This window comes from Egretta garzetta, unplaced genomic scaffold (assembly GCF_000687185.1).
Source record: "Egretta garzetta isolate BGI_Z169 unplaced genomic scaffold, ASM68718v1 scaffold280, whole genome shotgun sequence".
In the NCBI taxonomy this organism is placed as follows: domain Eukaryota; kingdom Metazoa; phylum Chordata; class Aves; order Pelecaniformes; family Ardeidae; genus Egretta; species Egretta garzetta.
Genome location: NW_009258219.1, coordinates 899,611 through 923,555, shown reverse-complemented (window position 1 = coordinate 923,555; position 23,945 = coordinate 899,611). Strand labels below are relative to the sequence as shown.

Genomic DNA, 23,945 nt, shown 5'->3' with positions numbered 1-23,945 from the left:
ATCATGGAAAGTAACAGGATTCCAGGGCGTGGAGTGCTGACACCACAGCTACATCTGACAGACATCCCACGATGCAAATGCCAACCTGGGAGAACCTAGCAACAGCACAGAGAATACCTGGTCACAGAACTGAAGGAAAATTTATTTAGAAGGCAGCTCTCTTCAGGAAGCGGTGACTTGTACTGATCCAGCATATTTAGAGTCACATTACGTATTCTACTTATTTGTTGCTGCTGAAAGAGGGATGTGTCCTTCTATCTCCCCAAACACACCCACCCACCATATTTCACCGGTTCTCATGTCCATCTGATAATTTCCTGAGATCCTTCAACTTGCTAACACCACAGGAAAATAACTTGGGGGAGGGGTAGTCTTCCTCTGCATTAATAAGTCGAACCAGCCCACCAAGAAGTTGCACATTATTAGATGTTGCACAGGGTAGGTGGTAGGTGAATGCCCTGCCAATGGGCTACAAAGGCAGATACCATCGCAACTCTTCTCACTGAAAAAGCAGTAATATTCTAGTTAGTATGAAGCTGATACAACAAGCACCTCACTTTGAAGTAAATCTCCTAGTACAGAAACGTCTGTATTGATTCAGTAATGAGTTTTCAACTGTGTACAATCTTTTTCAAGGCTACAACTATGTAAAGATTAAGAAAAAGGATTGGATTTCCCTTGTTAAAAAATAACATTTGTTTTATGACTTAAGGAATTCTAAAATATGAAATGGTTGTCAACAATTTTTGATAAAGGAAAACACATTAAGTATCATAGTAATTTTGTTTTTAAACAATTGATCAGCTTCTCCTTTCCTTATTATGCATATACATCTTTTGCAGCTTCATTCAGGATTTGAATAAAAACACACACATATTGTTGACTTTATTCATAGTCTTCAAATCATGCAAAAAATTATTTAGGAATGAAATAAAAGCAGGGGTTATACCCCGAGGGAAAAGCATATAGAATCAGAATTGCTAAACACGACTTGCCTTTTGCCAAAGAAATCACTTGGCAATCTCATCAGTATTTGCACTGGAGTGACTGATTAAATGAACATGACTTAAGGCTCCAATTCATAAGATGCAAATAGTTCAGCGAGCCGTAGCAGAGGTAAGAGCTCTTGGCCAAAGTTGCATCGCAATTTTGCAAAATGAACATTTATACTGCAGCAAAGAGGCCTGACTAACCGCCGCCATAAGTAATGGCCTCTTGTCACTATAAACCAGCCCTCCAAAACGTAATGAACAAGTGTGCCTGACAGTCCTAATAAGAAGGATCTGAGGTAGCATGGGGTGATAGTGATGGTAGAGAGTTTAAATCTAAGTCTGACAGCTCATCAAACCAAACAAACTGCACATACAGAACACAGATTTGGACAGCTCTATCTATCACATGGGAAGGTAGAAGCATCACGCCAACAGGCAACCAGTATGCTAAGACAGCAATGGCTTAATGCTTTCAATTTGTTTGGGTTTATTTCTCCATATTAACTTCTGTAGCAGGACAAGAACCAACCAAACCACTTTCTTACAGATGAAGGGAAAAAACAGTGCTTCCTTCAGACCTTGTCTCTTTTATTTCTTAATTCTAAACGATTTTGACCTTTTTCCTTGCCAGCTGCCATAATGCCTCATGCACTTCCTTAGAACTTTTTTGTTTCAGTTTGTAAGTGCTCTGTACCATCAGTGGCTATACTGAACTGTCTTTCCATTCACAGCTTTCCTAATGATTTTAATGTAAGATATCATACAGTTAGAGGTGGTAATAGCCTCCTAACTAATTAGACAAACTGCATAACTTTTATGTGCTCTATTCACAGGAAGTTCTTTCTCCTAATTTCAGGAATTTTTTTTTTCCCCTTCACTATCTTCAGTTTGTCTCAAATAATAATAAAAAAAGAAGTCTCTGTATTTTTTAGCAGATCCACAGATCTGTATATTATTAAGATCCACATGATAAATACTTCCAAGCTGAAAAACTTGGTTGCAAATAGAGGTGTAGCAAATAAGGACATACATAGCCTACCTAGACATAACATCATTATTAAACCTCCTTCAAGTCTGCAATTCAAAGAAAATAACAAAGATATTTATGTGAACAAAGCAATACTATTCACATTCTCACAAAAAGAAAGATTTGCTCAGTGCCACACACAAGGAATACACAGGTGGAACATGCCACAAGGTCTCAGACAACTCGGAATGGTCTCCTGAAAAAATTTTGATCAACTTTTGTAATTTTGCAATTTTGGTGAGAACAATATGGAAGGCAAAAAACTGAAAAAAGTAAAAAAATATATTTGGGTAACAAGGACAACAGGAACTCGTGTGTCAAGGCTTAATTTCTTTTTAAGACTGTTAAGAGTCTTGCTCTACTCGTAAGTATTTATTATGCTTTTTTCATTCAATGCATAGACTGTACCTCCCTTCCAAAGTCCCCCACTTTAACTGTCAAATAAGATGTAAGAGCTCAGTTGTGCTCTTGCACTATTCTACAAAATATTGGCTCTCGTGCACTTTTGGATAATGTTAACAATTTCAATTTCCCAACTTTTTTTTTTTTTTTTTTTTAAAAAGTGTAAACCACAGAAGAGCCTCCCAGGTATCCTGAAGCATCTCCCTCATTTTTTCCTTTTTTTTTTTTTTTTTTTTTTAAAGTGTAACCCACAGAAGAACCTCCCAGGTATCCTGAAGCATCTCCCTCACTATTCCTCTCCAGCTAAACCTTTACTTTGGGATGACACTTATACAAAAACTTGAGCGTACTGAAGCAATCACAACATGTGGCTGTCCTTTTATTGCACTAAGCAATGTCATTTTCATTTTCTCTTCCTTCCAGAGCAGCATGTATTTATTTACTTGTTCTCCTGTCTCCTACAGAAGTTGCATGCTTTTTGTATGCTGTTTGTGTAACACTAAAACATGGTGGAGTCCAGATCCATGACTAGACTTCCTCAGTGCCAGCAGAACAACCAAGCCACTACCTATGACATTTAAGTCTTTTACCTGAAAGTAAACCAACCTCGACTCCATTTCTTCCCCTAATCCTTGTCATAAGTGCTTTTAAACATTATAGAATCCTAAAAGCAGACTCTCTCAAACTGTTATTTGGAAGAGCTGGAAAAATAGAAACAAAAAAGCTTAAATAAATTCTTATCGGGTGACTTTGAAAACTAACATATTAATTTAATACCCCTCCAAAAAAAGAAAACAAGCTTTATTAAGTCACTCTCTACAAAGCCTTTTCCTCTGGACAAGGAACAGATGAATTCTAGACAGAGACACTAGGCTGCAGCCCGCTAACTTGCATGCCTACGTAAAACAGACTCTTTGTCATAATGTAAAATATTACACATATAAACAAGATTGAAACCTAGAAGCAAAGCAGGGGTCAGGGGGGTGGGGATTTTAGTTCCCATTTTATTAAGTTAATGAACTTCCAAAACTGCAGGAGAGAATAAACTCTCATCTGCCTCCTTTAGTCCCCTTACAAAACTAATTCAGTAGGAAACATGCTTTGCTGTCAAATCCATCCCATTTCTTGAGCACTCGCCTGATTAGAAACCAGAGAAAGGACAAAGTAATCTTTGGAGGGAAGAGAGGAAAAAAACATAACACTGGATTATGCGGAGAAGAATCTTATTTGAGAAAAAGAATGCTTCTGACATTTATCAAAACCACAAACTGACACTTCAAAAGGAAAAAGGCAGACAGCTTACAAGGCAGAGGTTAATTCATTTTTGTTTAATTTTTTTCCCCCTGAAGGCTCATTCACGTCTTCTGCCAATCCAACCCTGGAATGATCTCTCAGGTGTATCATCCTTAACAATGGCAGCTTTGTTCTCAAAGCTTTTCAACATTTCAAATAAAATCTGAGGGAAAAATGTTTATTTATATTTCATTCTCCTCTTAATGGTTTATTAGAAGCCCAGTTTATATTTGAGGTTAGATTTCCAGTACCTTACTTAATGGTTTATTAGAAGCCCAGTTTATATTTGTAAGGTACTGGAAATCTAACCTCAATCATTTTCATTACCAATGAGTAATGAGTAATTACCTCAATCCCGATTCTCTACAGGCCACCAATAGACTCTACCTGAACATTCTTGCAGAGCTATCATGAGCTGGAGCATCACAAACATTCCCAAAGCCCTGGCAGAGTCCTGGGAAGAAAAGTCAAATACTGCTTTCCAAATACTTTTGAGTTACTCTTGGGAAGTACAAAGCAGTGGAAAGGACAACGACCTTGTTTCTACAGCATGAAGGAAATAAGAAAAAAAAGTATCTTTCATCTGACTGACACAAGCTAAGGGTGAAAACAATCAATTTCCAGGTTCATTCAAAACTTTTACCTCTCTAAACACAGTACTTGAGGCAGAGGGGGGAGGGAAGTGTAATACTACTACGGTTTTAAAAACATCTACTAAGAACTGTAGTGTGGAAGCATTCAAAAGCCATCAGACATTTAACTACAACTTTTTTTCAACCACTTTTGAAACTGATAACCCTGGCACTATAAGCTTAATGAGACAACATAGCTATTGCCCCTATGAAAGGTGTATTTTCTTTAACACTACCAAAAAAAAGGCAAGTACAGACAGAAGGGGAAAAAGGTAACACATAGCAGTGTAGATTTCAAATCTATAGACTACTTTTTGCTTGGTTGTCTGAGATATAGACTCAAAATAACCACAATTTTGAGAAAAATATCCAGTAATTAAGATTATATTGGCCAAGACAGACCCTCAGACCATCTCCAGGATACACACTCTGCCACCTTTGCAAACCTGCTTTTTAAAGAACACATGGCAAATAATAACAAACTCTGCAAGGAAGCGATATAAACAAATTCAGCTTTTCAGATGAAAAAGCATGAGAAGAATTGGGAATGTAGTTAAGAGCACACTTCATTTATACCTTCATAGTCATCCTAACAATGGCAATGCCTCTTTATCACTTCCCTACTTCCATGTACACTTTTTAGGAGAGTGTTTCTCTTGAAAGTTTTTACTATCATCAGGGGTTTTTTTATTCTAACTGCTCCAGACAGACATTTAAAACAAAAAAAAATTAAAAAAAAAAAAATCTAAAGACACAAAGCAGCTAAGGAAATCCACCACAACTGAAAGGAGCTTCTTAGTCATTTGGGATAGCCTGGTAAGCACAGATAAACGGTGATTTACACATAATCCCATTGAGTCAATAGTCATTGCAATGGTGCTTACAAAACACCACTTAAAAGGTACCCCACTCCTTTGCTGAGAAAGTACAGGAAACTAAGAATAAGCCTTTAATTCAGTACTCAATGCTCTTTCTCCTCTACAATGCTTAGTTTCTGATGTTTTGAATGTGCACAAGATATGTATTCCCCTTACCCCAGAAAAGCTCATATTTTGTTCAATATGGGGACAAATTCCTTTCTGCTACTGTGAAGAGAAAACCCTTCACATCACACTCAAAAGATCTTTCAGTTTAGATTTTAAAAAGGTAATCTGATGTAATGAAAATTGTTTGAAAACATCTGGGCTAAAATGAAATCCAGCAAGGAGCAACGGATAGGCTATTTTCAGCCTTGGGACATTTTGTTTCTTGCTTAAAAGCCTACATTTGTACTGCTGACATCTCTGTACAGTGCTCACTTCTGCTAGTACTGTCCAGACAATTATAAAAATGATCTATCAAAAACCCAGTCACCAGAACAATTTGGTACTTTAAAATTCCTTCTATTCCAGTATCACTGATTACAGCAATCATTTTTTCAAGAGGGTCATTCAAACAACAAAACACACAGCAAAGACTGACATGGTTCATAAGACCTGCTAGGAGACAAAAGTGGGGTAAAGCCTTATTAGAACATAAAAATCTCCCACGATATGCATGTACTTAACAGTGGCGAGTGTTCTTAAAGAGTTTGGTCTTTTTCAAATGAGTGAAAATCCAGAGCTCAACCATAATCCAACTAGGCTATACTACAGTCACATCACCTTCAGATGTTGCATTTATAGTCTTTTTTGAGATGAAAAATGGAAATAATGGTAAAAAAAAGGGAAATATAATTTCCAGAGTTGTCCACATAATTTTAAAAATTTCTTAAAGTTATTAACTTTAAGGCTATTAATTATGGTTACTAAGGTTAAGATCACACACACTTAAAGGCTGTGTGGTTCTGTGGCTGTTTGAAATTTTGCAATTGGAGTATTTCATTCACAAGATGTTTCTTAATTTCATTCAAATCAGCTCAGTGATCTCAAAATGCAACCAATTCTTCTTAGACAAGAAGCAGACCTACTCCCAATATTTGCACATCTGATTTTTCTGCTCGGTTCTCAAACATTTAATACGCTCCGTCTTAACACAGTTACTTGCATCTGACATGTTTTCTGAAAGCACCAAGTTCGGGCCAAATGCGCTAGCATACTACATAGCAACATACATTCAAAGGAGAAACTGTAGTTTGGCAAAACAATGCACTAAGCAAATTCTGTAGGTATTATCTCAGGTTTCACTAGGTTCAAGCTACAATTCAGCAATTCAGGAAGACACATTTGTTAGGTTTTTCAGTGAAATATAAGAGTTTTCTTCTATTTATTTTAGTTATTCCTAAGCACAAAGCAGTGACTACCAGGAACAAGACTCATTGTAATACACTCCACCACTCTTCACTCCTATAGAATATTCTCCTATATTCCAGAATCTGCGCAGAACACCTGCAGTATAAAAACATATCTTGTGTGTGCACCTATGCATATGAATATTGCCAGGCCACAGTTTTTACAGTAAAGATTTGTACAAATGAAAAATAATTTCTAGTACAACTTCAGTTTTTCAAGGAAAGGAAACCAGACTTTTGGAAGAGCAAAACGTCTGTAATATGGATGTGTGATATCTACGGAAAAACAGAAAAAATTGTATTTATAAATGAATATATTTACATCTTTATCTTGCATATTCTATATTAATAAGTTTATGTATTTGTAAATGACATTTATAAAAAAATTGAAAAAGGTATTAAGTGAGGTTCTAGAAATTTACAGGTAAAGCCTCACACCCTGACTGTTCCAGACTTCTGAACAGATCTAGCATTCGGAAGTACTATCGTCATGCAAGTTTTAATGGAAAGAAGCAGGGGGAAATTGGACTCCTCTTCTAATCCTGTTTCAAAACTAATTACAGCTGTAATTGTAAGACAAACATTTTTATAGCCCATACTCTATATCATGTAAAAGCATAACTAAAGGGTGAAGAAAAATAACAATATATTCCTTCAGCTTGACAACTGACCTTGTTTTCTTGCTACGTAGCTTTTTATCAGATTTTAGGATAAGCTGATATTTGTGACATAAAAAAAAAAAATCTGCTAACAGCCAGTTTTGAGGCTAAATCCAATGAACTCATGCTTGACTGGAAAAGGAGAAAAAGGAGCACACAAAGCGGTCTGGTACGTTCTTCCTTTTCCTTCATGCTGAAGGTTCTTCTTTGCAATTAAGTATAGAAAGGAGAAGAGACTGTTCTTTTTAGAGAGCATTATCATGTTTCTTTCAACCTCATAGAAAAATTCAAATGTAAAAGTTCAGCTTCTTTCATAACAGAAAAGGATTTCCTGAATGCTGAATTTATATGGGAATCAATAGCAAATAGGCATATCCCAGTTATTAAATAGATTGATAGGACTCAAACAGCTTTCCCAAAAGACAAAAAGACCACAAGACACGCATAAACAGGCACTGCAGACATACATACACTTTTTCCTACACTAAAAGCCCAAATCTAACAATTGTAAACTGAGTATTATACAGTGGAGAATAAGAGTGTGTTGTTGTGAAGGTACCAATAGCATATTCCCTTTAAGTCTTCCTATTTGCATTAAGTAGGCACCAAGGGTTTAAAGCTCTGCAGAGAGCCTGGAAAAACAAATTTTAAAAAGCATAAGTGCCTTCAAGTGAGGCTCATTTAAAATGTCAATTACCTTCGTTATTTTGTCCTCCTAAAGGAGGCTAGAGTACAGATCCCCATGCCTTTCTGTCAGCAACATCTCATATTGGTACTACACCACAACCAGGCCTGTGTGCCAAGGCCATTTCTGCCTCTCAACTTCAACCCAGCAAAGTAATAACAACGTAAAAATGGACAAAAGTTCATGCAAGCTCATCAACAAAAGACACCTAGAAAAGTCTAACAGCAAGAAAAGCAAGTAATCAGCAGCACTTCCTCACAACGCTCTTTACTTGCAGTAATCAGTTTCAGAAATTTCCAGAGTCCATCACAGCATCTGTGTAGACGTCAATGGGATCTTTCTACCAACAATTTCTCCAAATCCCTTCAAAACCCGCTGTAAAGCCGTAGCATCTTCTACGTCCCTTGACAAGGAGTTCCACAGCCTTTTATTCAGTGTCTAAATAAGTAATTACTTTTGTCTGGTTTTGAAACCCTTACCTGCTACGAACACTCATCTGGTGTCCCTTAACTGCTGTACCAGAATAATGAACAGTAATTTCCTCTTCACCCTCTCTCACATTCATTTTGGACACCACTGTTATACCCATTCCTCCACTTATCTCTTAACTAAGATGAAAAGATGAAACAGTCCTAGCTTATTTAGACGTTCCTCATATGGAAACCATTACATAACCTTTACACCATTCCTGACTCCTCTCATCGTATCTTCTCCATTTCACAGACACAAACTTTCCACCAAGATGATCAAGCTCAAGGAGTCCAGCCAAACATAAAAATAGTTATGGATACAATATGAACATCTGCAAGATGTACTGTGATCCATTTGTCAGATGACTCACGGAAGCTCAGAGACAATCACTGTCTATGCCACACAAATTTACCTAAACTCCAATCTTCGGTCTATGCTTCTTAAGAGATCAATCAAACTTATGTCTAAACTATTTGCAATTTCCAATACATGAGTAATCACCAGAAATAGATGCTTGTCTTTTAATGACATGCCTAAGTACTGGATTTAATCCTTTTCAGAACTGAACAGCATACAGACGTTATCTCACAAAGTAACTTTTAAAAACACAAATATTTGGGGAATCCTAAATACTAACAGTCCTGCAATAACATGAGTCCCTCTCTGCTTTGCGTATACAAAAAAACAGTAGCTAAAAGTCAGATGACTAGATCCAATTCTTTCCTTTTACTGAAGCATATCAGAAAAGCCTGTAACTTAAGGTAACTTTCAAGTAAGAACTGAAAAGCACATGAGCATTATACCTTTGTTTTCTGACGCCAAAGTGACATAAATGCTATAGTTCTTCTCCAGGCTTCAAAGGAGTTTAGAAGAAAACTGAAAATAAACCACGTGAGCAATAAAAGCACGCATCATTTCATTGCCTGCAGAGTTCCTTTTTGTCACTATAAGCATCTGTCTTACATATTTTTTCAGTAGATTTGTTCTTAAGTATGGCTGCTAAGTCTCACAAGTTTTAGATAGGACCAAATAACTCAGTTTAGTACAGCTCTACTGCAAAGGACAAAAATAAGCTGTGAGGCTGCTCACCGACTGGTTCACCTCAAAAGAGCCCAGCTTTTAGTGACAACAGAGGTTTGATATCATGAAGGTTCCCGAAGCTTCACAGCATAAATCCTGCTGACTTAACTTGTATACTATAAAACTAAAATTGAATTTAAAAGAAGGATCACTTTTAAAGAAAGTTCTGCACTGCTTAGACAATGTCATGTAATTTTCAGATTTAAACACTCCTCTGTTCCTGAAAGACCAGGACAGATGCAAGCAATAAGAGGAAGAGTTCATGAAACAACATTAACAAGAATTATGCTTAAGCTCTAAGAGACTTTAAAGCAATACAATAAAAACAAAGCATGTCCAGAACAAGCAGGCCCAATTTAAAGCAGCAGACTGTGTGACTGTCTTAAATTATAAAGCCCTTCTTTTCCCTTTAAATAAGGTTGCTGTTGTTGGAGATTAGTCTCAGACATAAGCTTGATCACTAGACTTTTTATTTCATGCACTCGTGAAAAAGCAAAATAATTTGGTCTTGCCTGGAAGGGGAAGGGCAAATCTACAAGAAAGAAAAATAGAAACTACTACAGTACATAGCACTGTTGATCAAAAGCATATAATAAATTCCCAACCTATCATCATTCATGTAAATAAAGCTCATCTACAACACAGTGTGGGTCCCGAGACAGCTCCATCCACAGCAGTTGCCTTACATTTCCTTTTCTGCTTGTTGCTTACTCTTTCCTGTCTGGCTTCTAGGTAAATTCTGGGAAAACAGATGCAAGGATGACTTCAAAGTGACAATAATTTTGCAAGTAAGAAGACAAATGTTAGGACTAATAATTTTCATCCACTAAGTAATAACTTGAATAAATCCTAAGCCTGTTTGCCAATATTAACAAACAGATGGCAAAACAAATCAATACAACAGTGTGGAAATTCTATAGAGGATAACAAAACTGTCAGACGTCTGAAGCAAATAAGCTACCGAGAGCTTTACGTACATTACTGATGGGTGCTATGAACTTTTTCAAAGAAACAATAAAACCCCAAGCTCCCAAATCTACTTCACTGTACAAATAGGAATTTTACTTCCACACATTAACTGGCATCCAAGAGAATCCTTGGAAAAATAGCGCGAGGGCTCCCTCTTCTGACAATGTTTTGGACAAGCTGTAAAACCGGTCAGCCTGTACATGTCAAGGTATGTTGTTTTGGAAAAAAAATCCTGGCTCAGGTACATGATATTTATTTCCCATTAGTTAAGGAAGCTGAAAGTGTTTTAATCTTAAAAGAAAAATAAACTGAAGTCTATGAAACTGGTAATTATTTTTATTACAAGGGAATTGATTTAAATTTTACAAGTAGGATTTAAAAATAATGCATATTTTGACCGTGTAACTTGGAAGGAAACTACCTAAAACAGGAAACACAATGTAAGACTGATATCAAAGCATTTAACAGATTAATAGATAAGATGAGCTGTATCCAGGATCAGATTACAAAATAACAAATGGTACTTTATAATTTACCAAGCACAGATCTACTGAAGTAATATCTGAATACAGTGGCCCTAAATGAATCACTAAAACAGACACCATTAGATCTGTGGACCCAGCTCTCTCCTAAATCAGACCACAGAATTCTTGGTTAAGAATGTATTGGAAGTCAATAGTGCCCAAGCATATAAACAGATATTTGAGAATCATAGACCGTTTTAATCTTTTTCTCTTAATATATATTTGTGACTATTTCTCCCTCTGTTGAGCTGCTGCCCCTCCCTTTGGACTGACCACTCAAGCTACCTTTCCCTTCAACCAACCCTCTCAACTGCTGCTGAGCAAATGTCACCTGAAACAGTTCCCTTGTTCCCTCAAACCCAGAAGATAAACAAGAAAATACACAAGCCAATGGTGTATATTTAGGTCATTTCCACAGAGGATCTCAACTTTTCACTCACTAGCTGCTCACTTAAGCAGACTGCAAATAGTCTTTGAAAGCAGATGCCTTGTTAAGTTACAGAATTTGAAGGAATTCACACATCCCTTAATAACAGAAAAGATTTAAACATTTCTCTACAAGATATATCCCTTCCACATGTTCTATTCGCTAAACTCAATATATTCAATAAAGCAAGCCAGGGTAAAATTTTGCTCCCGTGGTCTACAAGGAGACACTGTCTTATAGTATTTTACTGTTCCTTATTTAATATACTGCTGCACACTCTTCACCTTGGTCTAAAATCCATGTTTTGAAACAGCTCTCCTCCCTTCATCTGGGAACCTCACAAATAAATCATCATTCCCAGTTGGCAGAAATTGCCTTTTCACCCTCAGTGAAAGACTGATGCCCAATACATAGTTATTTCCCTATTGTTCCTCTCTTCTCTGGAGACAGCTGATGTAACTTGCTCTCCCTGGCTGATGATCTCTGAATCTAATCACAGTTTTTTGAACTCCAAGATGCATGATACGAACACATGAGGACAAGCTCAACTGCATTTGTAACAATACGATGCAAATCAGGTACATTCCTGAGTCAGAGTATTAAACAAATAGTTTGCTTGTACTTTAAAGCATTCTAATAATTTAAATATGTATTATTTAATAACACAAGATTAAACAGTTGAACAGGCCAAGCTAATTTCAGTTAGTACAAGAGTCAACAGGAGCAAAGGTGGCAAATGTTCACAGCCTCTACCATCCAGCCTGAAAAACAGACGCCACAGATGAGAGGAGGGAGCTCTAAATTGGAAAGATGGGCGAATACAGTAGCTCCCATGGCTAGCAAATATGATACCACCAGTATTTTTATAGGTACCTTCTGTCAGTAATAACAATACCGTGTTGTATGCAAAACAAAACTCATTCTGTAAAATAGTAGTCCCTATAAGGAATGGAAATAGGCAAGAGAAAGAACAGTTCCTCTGATCACATGAATTAAGCAGACATCTATTTTAAACATACATAACTAACAAAATTAACTTCAAACCAAATTTAGTTTCCACTGAACCTTAATACAGCTTAGCAAGCCCCTGCCAAGAAAATAAGCACACGTTTTAAAAGCACTTCTGAGTTGGTGGAAGAAAAATACAGTTTCTACTGCATCTCATTTAATCTCCCATGCTACTTTAATTAGCATAGTTTCTGAACATCAGTCAGGATGTACATTAATAACAGTCCAACTTGCATTTGCCATCAACTATGCAGTTTTCTTTTCCATCCTCTTCCAGGAAGGTAACATGAAGTCATAAAACTCACCCCAATCTTTCAAAGGCTCTACATTTTAAATTCATCATCTCAGCATAGAACAAAATTTTACTGCTAGACCAGCAAAGCACAGTCCATACAAACACCACTGTAATATTACATTAAAGTTGTTTAAAAAAGGAAAAAAGAGAGCAATGCTTCTTAAAAAATTACAGTGGAAATATTAACACGATTTATTACTAAATCTGGTTATCACAAACCAAAGAAAAGGCATTTTTCACCTTACCTTCAGTAACCTCAGTTGTTACTGAAGCACCCAAATTACCCACTTTAAGATTTAAAATGAATCCAGTTTATAAAGTAAAATCATCATTTCACCTGAAGTTAGCAGACAAATAACCATCCTCATAGATGATGATTGCAATACTTTTCCTTTTGAAAAGGGAAATAAAGCCAAAACACTGATATATATATATATATATAGGCAAAGTAGTCACTTATATTTTACTTTTCTTGCTATGTTAAATCAACTTAGTTTACCTTCTCACAGAAGTCAGTAAGAAGAGCACAACAAAATAAACCTCAGAGATACTTACTAACACAAGAAAAACGAGTTCATGAAACTCCTTTTTGAAGCAGCAGTACCATCTAGTGGCTAAAACCTGTCACAGAGCCTACCAAAATCCATAAAGCCGTATTAATATGGTGTGACTCGAATCCTGTATTTTAGGTTTAAGCATTGAATAAGCTTTTGTCTACAGGTTTTTCCTCCTAGCAGAAAATAAGATAAGGCACACCTGGATCTCCCTACAACACACAGCAAACATTCCCCACCCAGTGCTTGCTCTCTTCAAAAATATGAAAAAAGTGTCCCTCAGAAATATTAGCAGAAGTTTTACCAGTTTACAAACTTAAAGGACCAGAATCATGACAATAGGGCCTTTACAACAACCACCACCCTTAAAAAATTCTCAAGAAAAAATACCAAATAAAATAGGATTATCAAGGGATGTTTCCTTAGTTGCCAGGAGAGCACTATTTATTTGTTTATAGTTTATCTGTAGTTTTTGCATTCTCCTCCTTTCCCTGCCTTTCAGGTATAATCTAAATTCCATTATTCTTTACAAGAAATATAATCACAATTCATTAAAAGTCAATGAGAACTGTAAGAGTTATCAAGAGAGCATTAGTCCCTAAAATGTACAGGTTTCTTTCAGCAGCTTGAATTGTTTTAGTGGTGTATACTGGTGTGAACTGTTACAGTTTCAAGCTCTCACCTGTGCATCGCCCTACCAGCTGGTTGTAGAAAAAGCCTACAAGCTACATGTACCACAAGGAAGTAGGTACCACTGGACCAACACGGTTTTATGTAGACTTAAAAAAGACAATTCATTCTAATAATACATAATTATTTATTAAGACTCTTAGGGAATCCCTTGAACAGCATAGATTTTTTAAAATTTATTTTCATAAGTGATTAAGCAAATAGGACTGAGCCAGAATCACTAACAGTACACAGAGAGCCTGAACATATGTACATATATATACGGACTTGATTTCAAATCAACAAGCTTACCTTCAAATCATGCGAGCAAGTAAATTTGTTAAGTAAGGCAGTTTGGATTAGTTCCCATCGACTTCCAGCAGTTCTATCTCCATTCTTTAAAACAAGAGCCCAAAACAAAGTTAGAGTAAGTTATTCAAAACAGAAAGACATGTTTACTAATAAACGTCTTCCTTGCCACATTTGTTTTTAAAGAAAGTTTGCTTTATCTGTGAAGTTCTTTAAAAACAAAGCACATATTTTGAGTAACTGTAAAGTACTTCTGCAACTTCCAGCCCACTATATTTTACTTCCTTAAGAGTTTCTTTTTAGTTGAAGCATTCACAAAATTCATAAAGAGCTCTTTTTCACATCTGCAGCCCTCTTCCTCATGCCATCTCAAGAAGGACAAAAAATGTTCAGTACATTCCTTGTGAAGAAAGTGGATTTTGTAGATAAAATCCACAACTAAAATATATGAACCGAACCAACTTTATAAAAATGCAGTATTAAGAACAATAAGGGCACAGATTATAAAAGCATATTGCTATGGCTGACTCTTGGCGAACCCAATTTTAAGACATCCTGTGATACTTTTCCCTCAACAGAAAGTCTTAGTGGCCATTGCAAGCAATAATATTTCTTACGAGACTAGCACAAGGACAGAGACAACTCAATCTTGCTCAACTGGCAACAAAGATCTTATGAACACTTTATCTCCAAAACATCAGTTAAACTCATTTTATACTATATCTGTAAAATTGATAAAAATATGGAGAGTATTTCCTAGTGGCTATAAAAATTGTGTTCAAGTATCAATAATCATTATACAGCCTTCACTACAGGACACACCTGCTCGTTTTACTCACCACAGCCTAAAGTATTTCAGTGGGTATGTTTAAGTAAGCCTCGAGCAGTGACAAGAAATACTGGATCAATAAACCATGCAAGGCCAACTCTAATCTCTCCGCTATTGTTTTAGCAAAACAGCAGGCAGATAGACCTCAATCTATCAGCAATACCTGACAGAATATTCCGAATATGGTTATAAATTCACTTACATCTGTTGGCATCCCAAATTGCTTCCCAAAAACATAAAATATATAACAAATAGATAACTTATATATGAAGCATAAGCTTATACTCCCTAAGTACAGAAATATATACACCATCAGATCAATGGCTAGATAAAATAATTACTACCAAAAAAAAAAATCTTCTGCTCTGTTTGATGCATCACGACCCAGATTCCAGCTTTTCAGACCAGGTATGTTCATCTATTTCATTTTCCAATTCCATACACTCAGTTTGCTAACTCAGCAAATGCAGTACACCGAAAACTCATCTATATGTAAACAAACTTATTTGATTACACAACTGTAAATACTTTATCTTACCTCATCCTCTACAGGGTATAAATTTTGTTCTGAACAGGGCATTTTAACATGTTTGTTGTCCCACAAGTCTTTGTAGTGAGTTGGAAAAGGCTTAGGGACCTCTCCTTCCCTCAGAAGATCTACCTGCAACACAGAAGGAGGGCGGGAAAAAGGTCAGACTCTACTTTCAAGTTTTTAAATGGAAGAAATAAAAAGTAAGCAAAAACAGCTTAAAAAAGCTCTTATCTACAGCCACCCTTTTTAGAAAGGGGAAAGCTACAAATTGACCACATGATAGATACTCAGATTAAAAAAAAAAATAAAAAAAATCCATGTTACCCTGTTACTCTTATGTTAAGCTTGGTGAAAAGAACACCTTATCATTTGACCTCTTATAACATGCTGAAATAAAGGTAATACATGTAATTATCAGCCAAATACTTCCTCATTTATGAGTTTAAGTATCTACATAGTTTCATACAAATATTTTGAAAAATGTAGTTTCCAAGCTAAACATAGTCATGTGCAGAAATAACTTTTTTTTTAACCTAACACTGAAGAGGATGAGAAATCATTATAGATATAGCAATATTTCAAGTTTACTTCACAGAATATCAGAAATGTAAAAATAACTAACACAATGTTCTTAAAGACTTAATCTGCTATACGGATTTCTGGCAGCACAGATTCTCTCAAAACTTGCATTTAAACTTTATGTGCTTTTCTTTTGTTTGTGATTTATCCATGACCCTAGAGATTTCTGGTCACTTGTTTTATTTCAACAATAATTTGACTGCATACCACGCCAAAGGATTAAAGGCAACTATATCAGATTTGATCTAAAATGCAGTGGTAAAATTGCTAGAAACTCCTCTTCATTCTTTGTGGGTTTTAGATCTTAAATATCTGAGCCTTTTATATATCTTGAACCCAAAACAGAATCATATTAAAATGAAAATGTAACATGAAAATGCTGAAGTACAAATTTTACTGGCAGACATATTTAAATTCCCACAGTTTACTACTCAGACAAGGAAGTACACACACATCCCTATGCAAAAGAAAAATACTTGTCCCTAAGAAGCCAGAGGCAGTAAAACTATAATTACATTTCTTTTGGATCTTAATACCCTAATTTTGTGCATCAGAAAAGTCAATTTTCAGGAAAATCAGTTGCCCCAGTCTGCTCCCAAGGAACAGCAAAGAAGGATTTCCACAACCTGCTAATACTTTAAGACTAACATTTGGCATTTCATATTATTGAACGATTCAGTAAGAAATTTGATTTCAGGTAATACACTGAATTATCGTACTCTGACGGTTACTGTATGACTGGCTGAGGGTCGCAGATGAGGAAGACGGGCCCCACACATAGGCATTCTTCTCATCTCTTCAATTGGTGTCCCAAACCATTTCTTATTAGTTGGAAGAGGAGGTGGCGTATACTTAGGAATCTTCCTTCCTGGCCTCCGGGGTTTGAATTCACATTTTTCTTTTCTGCTGTTAAAATAGAATAGGTTGAAACATTTTATTTCCACTGAAAAACCTGGTAGGCAAATACACAAACTTCCACTCCAGCATTACATTTACAACCGATTCAGCTTATTTGCTAACCTTTGGCCCCAGGCCAAAGCTTTATTTGGGGAAAACCCACACCACCAACCACCTCCTCCTCCTCCCCATCACACACAAGGACATGATGTCTACCAAAACACTCTTCTCTACAAGCTTACGAACACTTCCACAGAACTGCAATATATTAGCAAGGCAGGGTTCTCCTCTGCAGAGTCATGCTCTTGCCCAACAGGATCTGTTTACCCAGAGACAGGAGACAGTCTCATTTTTCAGGATACCCTCTACAGCCCCTTCTCAACTGTTAGAAAACAAACACGTGTGCATGCACAGATGCACATATTCCTTCTTCAAACTGGAAAAAAAAAATTATAAACTTCTTAATCACCCTTTCTCACTAGGGTTGTATTTTTCATGCCAGGCATACAATACTTGCAATAGAAGTAGAAATTTAAAAGTAATCCAAAAAACACTTGCAAAATTCAAATACATTCAAGAGAAGATGAACTAATCCTCTTTAATGATCAGAGGTATGTGCATGGATCTGAGAAATTCTGGGGAAGAAAAATCCGAACCTGCTGCATGTTTGATGTAACATACCAGAGGTTTCTCATGCAAGAGAAAGTTCAGAATTAAATGCAAATCAAGTTAAAAGCCTATGCTTTGAGGTACTGTTTAGACCTTTAAATTCCCCTTAGCGAACTTACTCCACCCTTGGATGAAGATGTTGTGCAACCCGTTCGCTGCATCTGTGCATATGCCAGTACCTTCAGGTGCAGACAGCACCGTCAGCCTGGCCGATCACAGGCAAACGCTGTAGCCACATCGGCGTGATGCTGGCTATAGGCCCACTGTGCTCATCTGAGAGCCGGAGGGTAATTCCAGCACAGCACTGCTGATGACTGAAACCTGTCTGATACACTACTGCTTCTTTATCCGCAAGTTAAGATCTGAGCTGCTCCATTATCTGCTATTGACCTGGTCTAACAAAAACCAGGAAGAAAACTTATAAGATTTTCTAATTGCCCTCTGAAGCACTATATACAACACCACTGTTTTGCCTGGCACTGAGGTTTATAACCTTTGTATCATCTTGTTTAGGCCCCAAAAAGGAGAAAAAAAAAATAAAATAAAATAAAAAAAAAATCTCTCGAGCCTCATACTCTACCTTACTAATTATTCTGTAAAGCACTGCTAGGATTCCCATCTATCCACACAGCAAAACCTTTGCATGAGTTTCCCTTCTCAAACACAGATTTATTATAACACATGATGCTCTAGCACCATCAAACACAAGCCTCAACCTCTGATGCTTTGCTACAACAGCAATTCATTTGCATTAATGAAGAGAGTACTTCCTAAACCCACCATTTTAAACTTTATGACCACCTTCTCCATACTACTTTTATCAAATTCTTCCTCCATCCATTTTTCCTAAGTACTACCTTTTTTTGTTTTCCAAATCCACTCTCAGCCTACGCATCTCTTAAGATTTCTCAAATGCACCCCTGCTGCTAGTTAGCCTCCCTCCATCACCCTCTTCTTCATTTCATTGAAAGGCACGGTTTGTGCTGCTCCCCACAACCAGAAAGGGCCTCCCAGTAAAGATGTGCAGAACTACTTTCTTGCCCTACTTTAATGACTTGAGTCTACAGAAATAACTGCTTATTACACCAACACACAGAGTCCTCTTGTTTCTGCTTACTCCTTTGCTGTTTATTCACTTCCTCAGCTCCCACTGAAATCTAAGCTCTTCAGAGCAGAGATTATCCATTTGTCCTTAGGCAGCATTTAGCATACGGCATCCTGGGTCATGCTCAGGGCTTCCATTTCCATTGCTGTAGTGTGTAGCCACCAGTCCTTCTCCCAGATTATGAACGAAACCAAAAAAACCCCACTCACACACATTTCTACAACCGCTTTCACAAGTGGAATTTTTCATGTCTATTTCAATCAAATATTCAACAAAATAGATTCAGTATTTTTGACAGATGAAACTAAAACCACATCAGTTTCCTCAAGTATTCTGAAGGAAATCAGAATGCTAGAGCTACACTCCATAAAGCATTCCTGTACCACCATTCAGTCTCAAGCATTAAAAATCCCATGGTCTTAAATCACTTTGATAAAGAAAATCAACTTCCTACCATGTCTTTAATTTTAATGTAAAAAATTGCACTGGACAAACATATCCTTCAAAAAAACCACAAGTAGTCCCATTAAAAATAAGTTACTTCAAGCTTACATCAAAGTTGTCTTTGTGTCTTAACACAGATTTTGCAAAACTCTTTATACAATCCAGCCTCCAAAGTGTTATCACCAAAAAGGAAATTCTAGAGTGTGAAAAAACAGATGAAGAGACAGACAGAACGCTACCTTTTCTCATCGATCTTAGGTATCCTCATGAAGTGAGAGGTGATTTTGGAGTCTCTCTTCACACCCTGTTTTGCACCTTTACATTCTGATGATGGAGCAGGAGAGATCCCAGGTGATTTTGTAGGCAGACCGCCCTCTTTAACAGAATTATCTATTTCCTCAAAGCTTCCAGAGACCTTGGCAGAAAAACGTGACTTTCTTGACTCCAGTTCAGCATCCCCATATTGAATTCTAAAAGATTTGTTTACGGATTTTGACATATTAATCTCCTCTCGCTCATCAAGAAACGGACTTGTTTCTTCATCAGCCTCTGACCCATGACAGCTATTTTTGGAATTATCTACATCCATTGGTGACTCTGGTTCACTTTCTTTCTCAAACGCAGGTGACTCCCCTGAACTGCTCTGACACTTGCTCAGTTTCCCAGGACCTCCAAGATCAGATACACAAGCATCACAGCCAGCATCTGAAAGTGGGCTTTCCGGAACTACATCCCCTTCTTCCTGTTCACCTGTTAAACAGACAGAATTGCAACTCTTCAGCTTCTGTGAATTGCAAGAAGCCACTTGTCCATCTGTCTCGGTGTCTTTTGAAGAAAGCTTTGTATTTCCCATTTTCAAAGACCGGTCTGATGATAATTTCCTCTGAGTCCAATTGTCACTGCTTTCTTCACAGGCTCTCTGAGTCTGCTTGCCAGTTTTGTGCATCTGATCGATGTTGGCATTTTTAAAGAGGTCTCCAGACTGTGTCCCCTTCACAGGCTCTGTGTCTAAGACTGGATCTTTGTCCTCAGCCTCCCAGTTATACATGCTCCCTGTCTGAGGCAAATTTACATGCTTTGCACCAACTTCCACAGATATTTTTGAATAATTTTGCTGACAAATATTCTCTAGCTTTTTCACATCATGCTCACAAAAGTTATCTTTTTTAATGGAAGTCATCTTGGGATTTGCTTCAGTATTGTTATTAATTTTGCTGTGTAAGCTGTGGAAGAGAAATAAGGGAATTTAATGTCTTATCTCCAAATGAAGTTTCTGTGTGTTTATATATATATAAATTTTTAAAGGAATGATTATAAACATACAATAGAAACTACAGAATTTTACCCATTATACTCTGCAAGCGAGCACTACCAGGATCAACAAGTTTTAGTGCACTGGGTAACATAGCTCAGTAACAACCTATTTCCATTTAAAGGCTCCAAAGGATGATGAATCAGTTGCTTACCTTAGAAATCTATTCCACCAATTCATTATCCTTACTCTCAAATTTAAACAGTATTAAGCTATTATTTACTTATTTTCTCCAGATGAAAAAAGTTAGCAGTCGTGATAAAGTCCTCCTTAACTTTCATTTTAATCAGTTAAATACAGTCAGCAAGGAAATCAATGGGTTTGTAGCCATTCCCTCAGAGCTACAAATTAATCTTTCAGAAGAGCAGGACACAGTAGCCCGTAATCTCAAAAACATTCTAGTATTTCCTTAGTTTTATAAGCAGCCCATGACTTAGACAAAAAAAAAAATAAAAAACTCACAATACAAAAGCATAAGAGTAAAATATATTTAGAGCTGATAATAAAAATTAAAAGACACATTAAAACAATTGTTATTTTTCTTTGCAGCAGCAGTATTTATTCACCTCAACAGTGAGGTACATCAGGAAGATAAGTCAGCAAAAAAGTTTGGGTTTGGGGAGTTAGAGGGGAGGGGTGAGGGACTAGTTAGCTTTTGGGTGTGAAAGTCTGTCAGTTAGTTATACCCAAGAGGATGCACCAAGGTAAGGAAAGCAGCAGAAAGGGAGTTGCCTTTTTTCCCAGTAGCTAGCTGTACTGGCAACCTGCACTTTGAGTTGCCCACAGGCCCACTCGAAAAACGCAACCTTGGAATAGGTATGCTGTGCATTTTACCTTTTGGACTCAGTTGTCTTGGGTCCTTTATTCTCCAACCAAGTGGTAATTGTCCGCTGTTTACAAACTGAAAAACGACAGTTCACTATGTTATTACATGAAACACAATAAAACTGCAACATGATTGCATATGAATAAGATAACTTGTACTGGATAGAGATAAAAATGCCTCAATTAAGTCTTCATTATCATCTCTACTATAGGGAGCATCCAGACACTAACACTATTAAAACTACATGTGATGCAATATTTAATTAGTATCAGTCAGCAGCTGTGGCTTCTGTAGCAATCTTTACAAATGCCAGGCTTGGTGTGTGTAGATTTTTTTTTTATCCAACTTTTTTTTTTTTTAATATGGTTTAAAACATACAGTGAATCTCTAGATTAAAAAAAAAAAAAAAAAAAAAAAAAAAAAAAAAAAAAAAAAAGCAACTTGAACTTTACTGCTCTCATTATCACCGTTAATTACCACCACCACCACCACAGTGAGTCCTGAAAGATTTCTGCTGAATTTTGGAACCAAGAGGCAACATGACATAGCTTAAAACAAACAAACAACCAACCAGGCATCTTAGAAGACCCAGCTGAGAACCTTATTTACATATAGCATACTATGGCATACTGATGATTAATATAAAGATTGTACACATTAGAAGTGACAAGTGCTGAGAAAAGGACTTTTTCTTTTCCCCTCCATCCATAAACAATTTGTAAAGCCTATTAATGCTTACTCCCCTAAACAGCAACAAATGCAAAGGGGACATTTTTTTCAGATTTACTACCAGCAACACAGCTCCAGTAAACGTGATCAGTCTCTGTGATGTTGCAGTTCAGACAAGCTTTCAACAGAAACAGCAGCCCATGAACTAATTACATAGACACTTGGTGGGGAACAGGGAGAAAAAACTCAAAGCAGTTATTTCACAACTGGAAAGTAATCTTCATTAGTATAAGAAGGGTTATTTAGTTTTGATTTATTGTTGTCATTTAAAGGCAATTCTGAAAATTTGGCAACTAGCTTCAGCTCCCTTTCTTTCCATTTGCCAAGGGAAGTTACCTAGCTGGCACTGCTGACTGTGAGAGGTGTTTACTCACTGCTTTCAAATGGGTAAGTAAAATTTGTAGTTCCCCTATCGCACCAGTAGTTTTGCAGAACTTAAAAACCAGCACTGCAGATCTGGCTATGCTGATTAATAGTCACTACAGAAAAGACCCAGCATTTTACTGTAAATGGAGGTTGTGTAACTTGTAGCACAGGTAGCTTAGGCCACAGGTAACTTAAGAGACATTGTTTCATAAAAGCTTTCCCTAACATTTGAGGCCTTGAATGCTTTTCCACATCTGGTTATCAAATATCCTCATCAAAAGTACAGAATTTCTAGAATGAAAAAAATAATCTCCAGAAAATGTTTAAATCATTTTAAGTCTTCTGAAACAGCACAAGTGATAATGCAATATTGCCCCCATGTGACCAGGTCACCAGGGAGCGATGCCAAGCTGTATGTAGATTACAAGCACAAAGATACCCGCGCCACACTCAGCCAAGTCGATTTTTCAACAAATGCTCAGCTTCACCCTACTTGGACAAAAATAACTGTTTGATGGATTTTATGAACTAAAATATTTTTATTACTAAAGATGCACTAAAGCTGAAGTATATTAGTCATTCTGTTTGCCAAATTTCACCTTCTTATATTTGAAGCGTTTACCTAAATTGCCTACAGGAACGGGGAAAGAAGCAGCCAGGAAAAAAAACCCAAAGAGACATGTTAAAACATGGGATGAATAAACCTCTTCAAAGGCAGCTGACTACCTCTTGAGGTATAAACTTGCATTGAGGAAGGAATCATTAGCACAATAAATAGAAATTATAGCAGCAGAACAGAACAAAATGGCTTTGTTCTGAACTTTCATATCTGACTAGCCATTTAATCCCTATAAACAACATAACTCTTGTTTGTTTCCCATGCTGCGTGCGTTTGTAACATATCACATATCATTTTTCTTTAATACTACTAACATCTCTTTTTGCTACAGATAAGGTCATAAAAACATAGGAGGCAACAAAAAGACAGCATATGCTTACATTCAGTACAAACACGAAACCAGACTTTGGTGGAATTTTTTTTAAAGTGGTCTCTAAATTTCTATTCAAGATTCCCCAAATCATTGCCATAAACCAAACCATTCCTCAGCATCTACCATTGAGGAAAACTGATTTGTTAGAAGATTCTTATTCATCACTCTGCAGGAGGGCACACATGTAACTTCATACTATTATCTACTCAAAGTTGCCTCTTAGTTACTGAGGTTTAACTTATCAACCAAAGACCATAGCAAGTCTGTTTGGATTTTTTCTCCTTCCCTACATTCCTTCCTATTCCTGAAACAGGTACTTTATGGTGCATTAAAATTTTATTTTGACAGCATTAGCTTCAAATAAAAATAACTTAAGAAAGCCACGTGGGAACTTTTTCAA

The 23,945-nt window shown here is 36.7% G+C and overlaps 1 protein-coding gene across 1 annotated transcript in view; it reads right to left on the bottom strand.

Annotated features, from left to right (window-relative positions):
* PARG (poly(ADP-ribose) glycohydrolase) overlaps positions 1 to 21,531 on the bottom strand; it is a 70,122-nt gene extending 48,591 nt beyond the window's left edge. The window contains exons 1-7 of the mRNA XM_035890651.1: positions 21,467 to 21,531; positions 19,560 to 20,543; positions 16,925 to 17,111; positions 15,633 to 15,755; positions 14,269 to 14,352; positions 13,970 to 14,012; positions 13,233 to 13,273 (exon numbers count right to left, since the gene is read on the bottom strand). Of these exons, the coding sequence (XP_035746544.1) occupies positions 13,233 to 13,273; positions 13,970 to 14,012; positions 14,269 to 14,352; positions 15,633 to 15,755; positions 16,925 to 17,111; positions 19,560 to 20,500 (1,419 nt within the window). The 5' untranslated portion in view covers positions 20,501 to 20,543; positions 21,467 to 21,531. The remainder of the gene's footprint in view (positions 1 to 13,232; positions 13,274 to 13,969; positions 14,013 to 14,268; positions 14,353 to 15,632; positions 15,756 to 16,924; positions 17,112 to 19,559; positions 20,544 to 21,466) is intronic.
* Between the last annotated feature and the right edge of the window lie 2,414 nt (positions 21,532 to 23,945).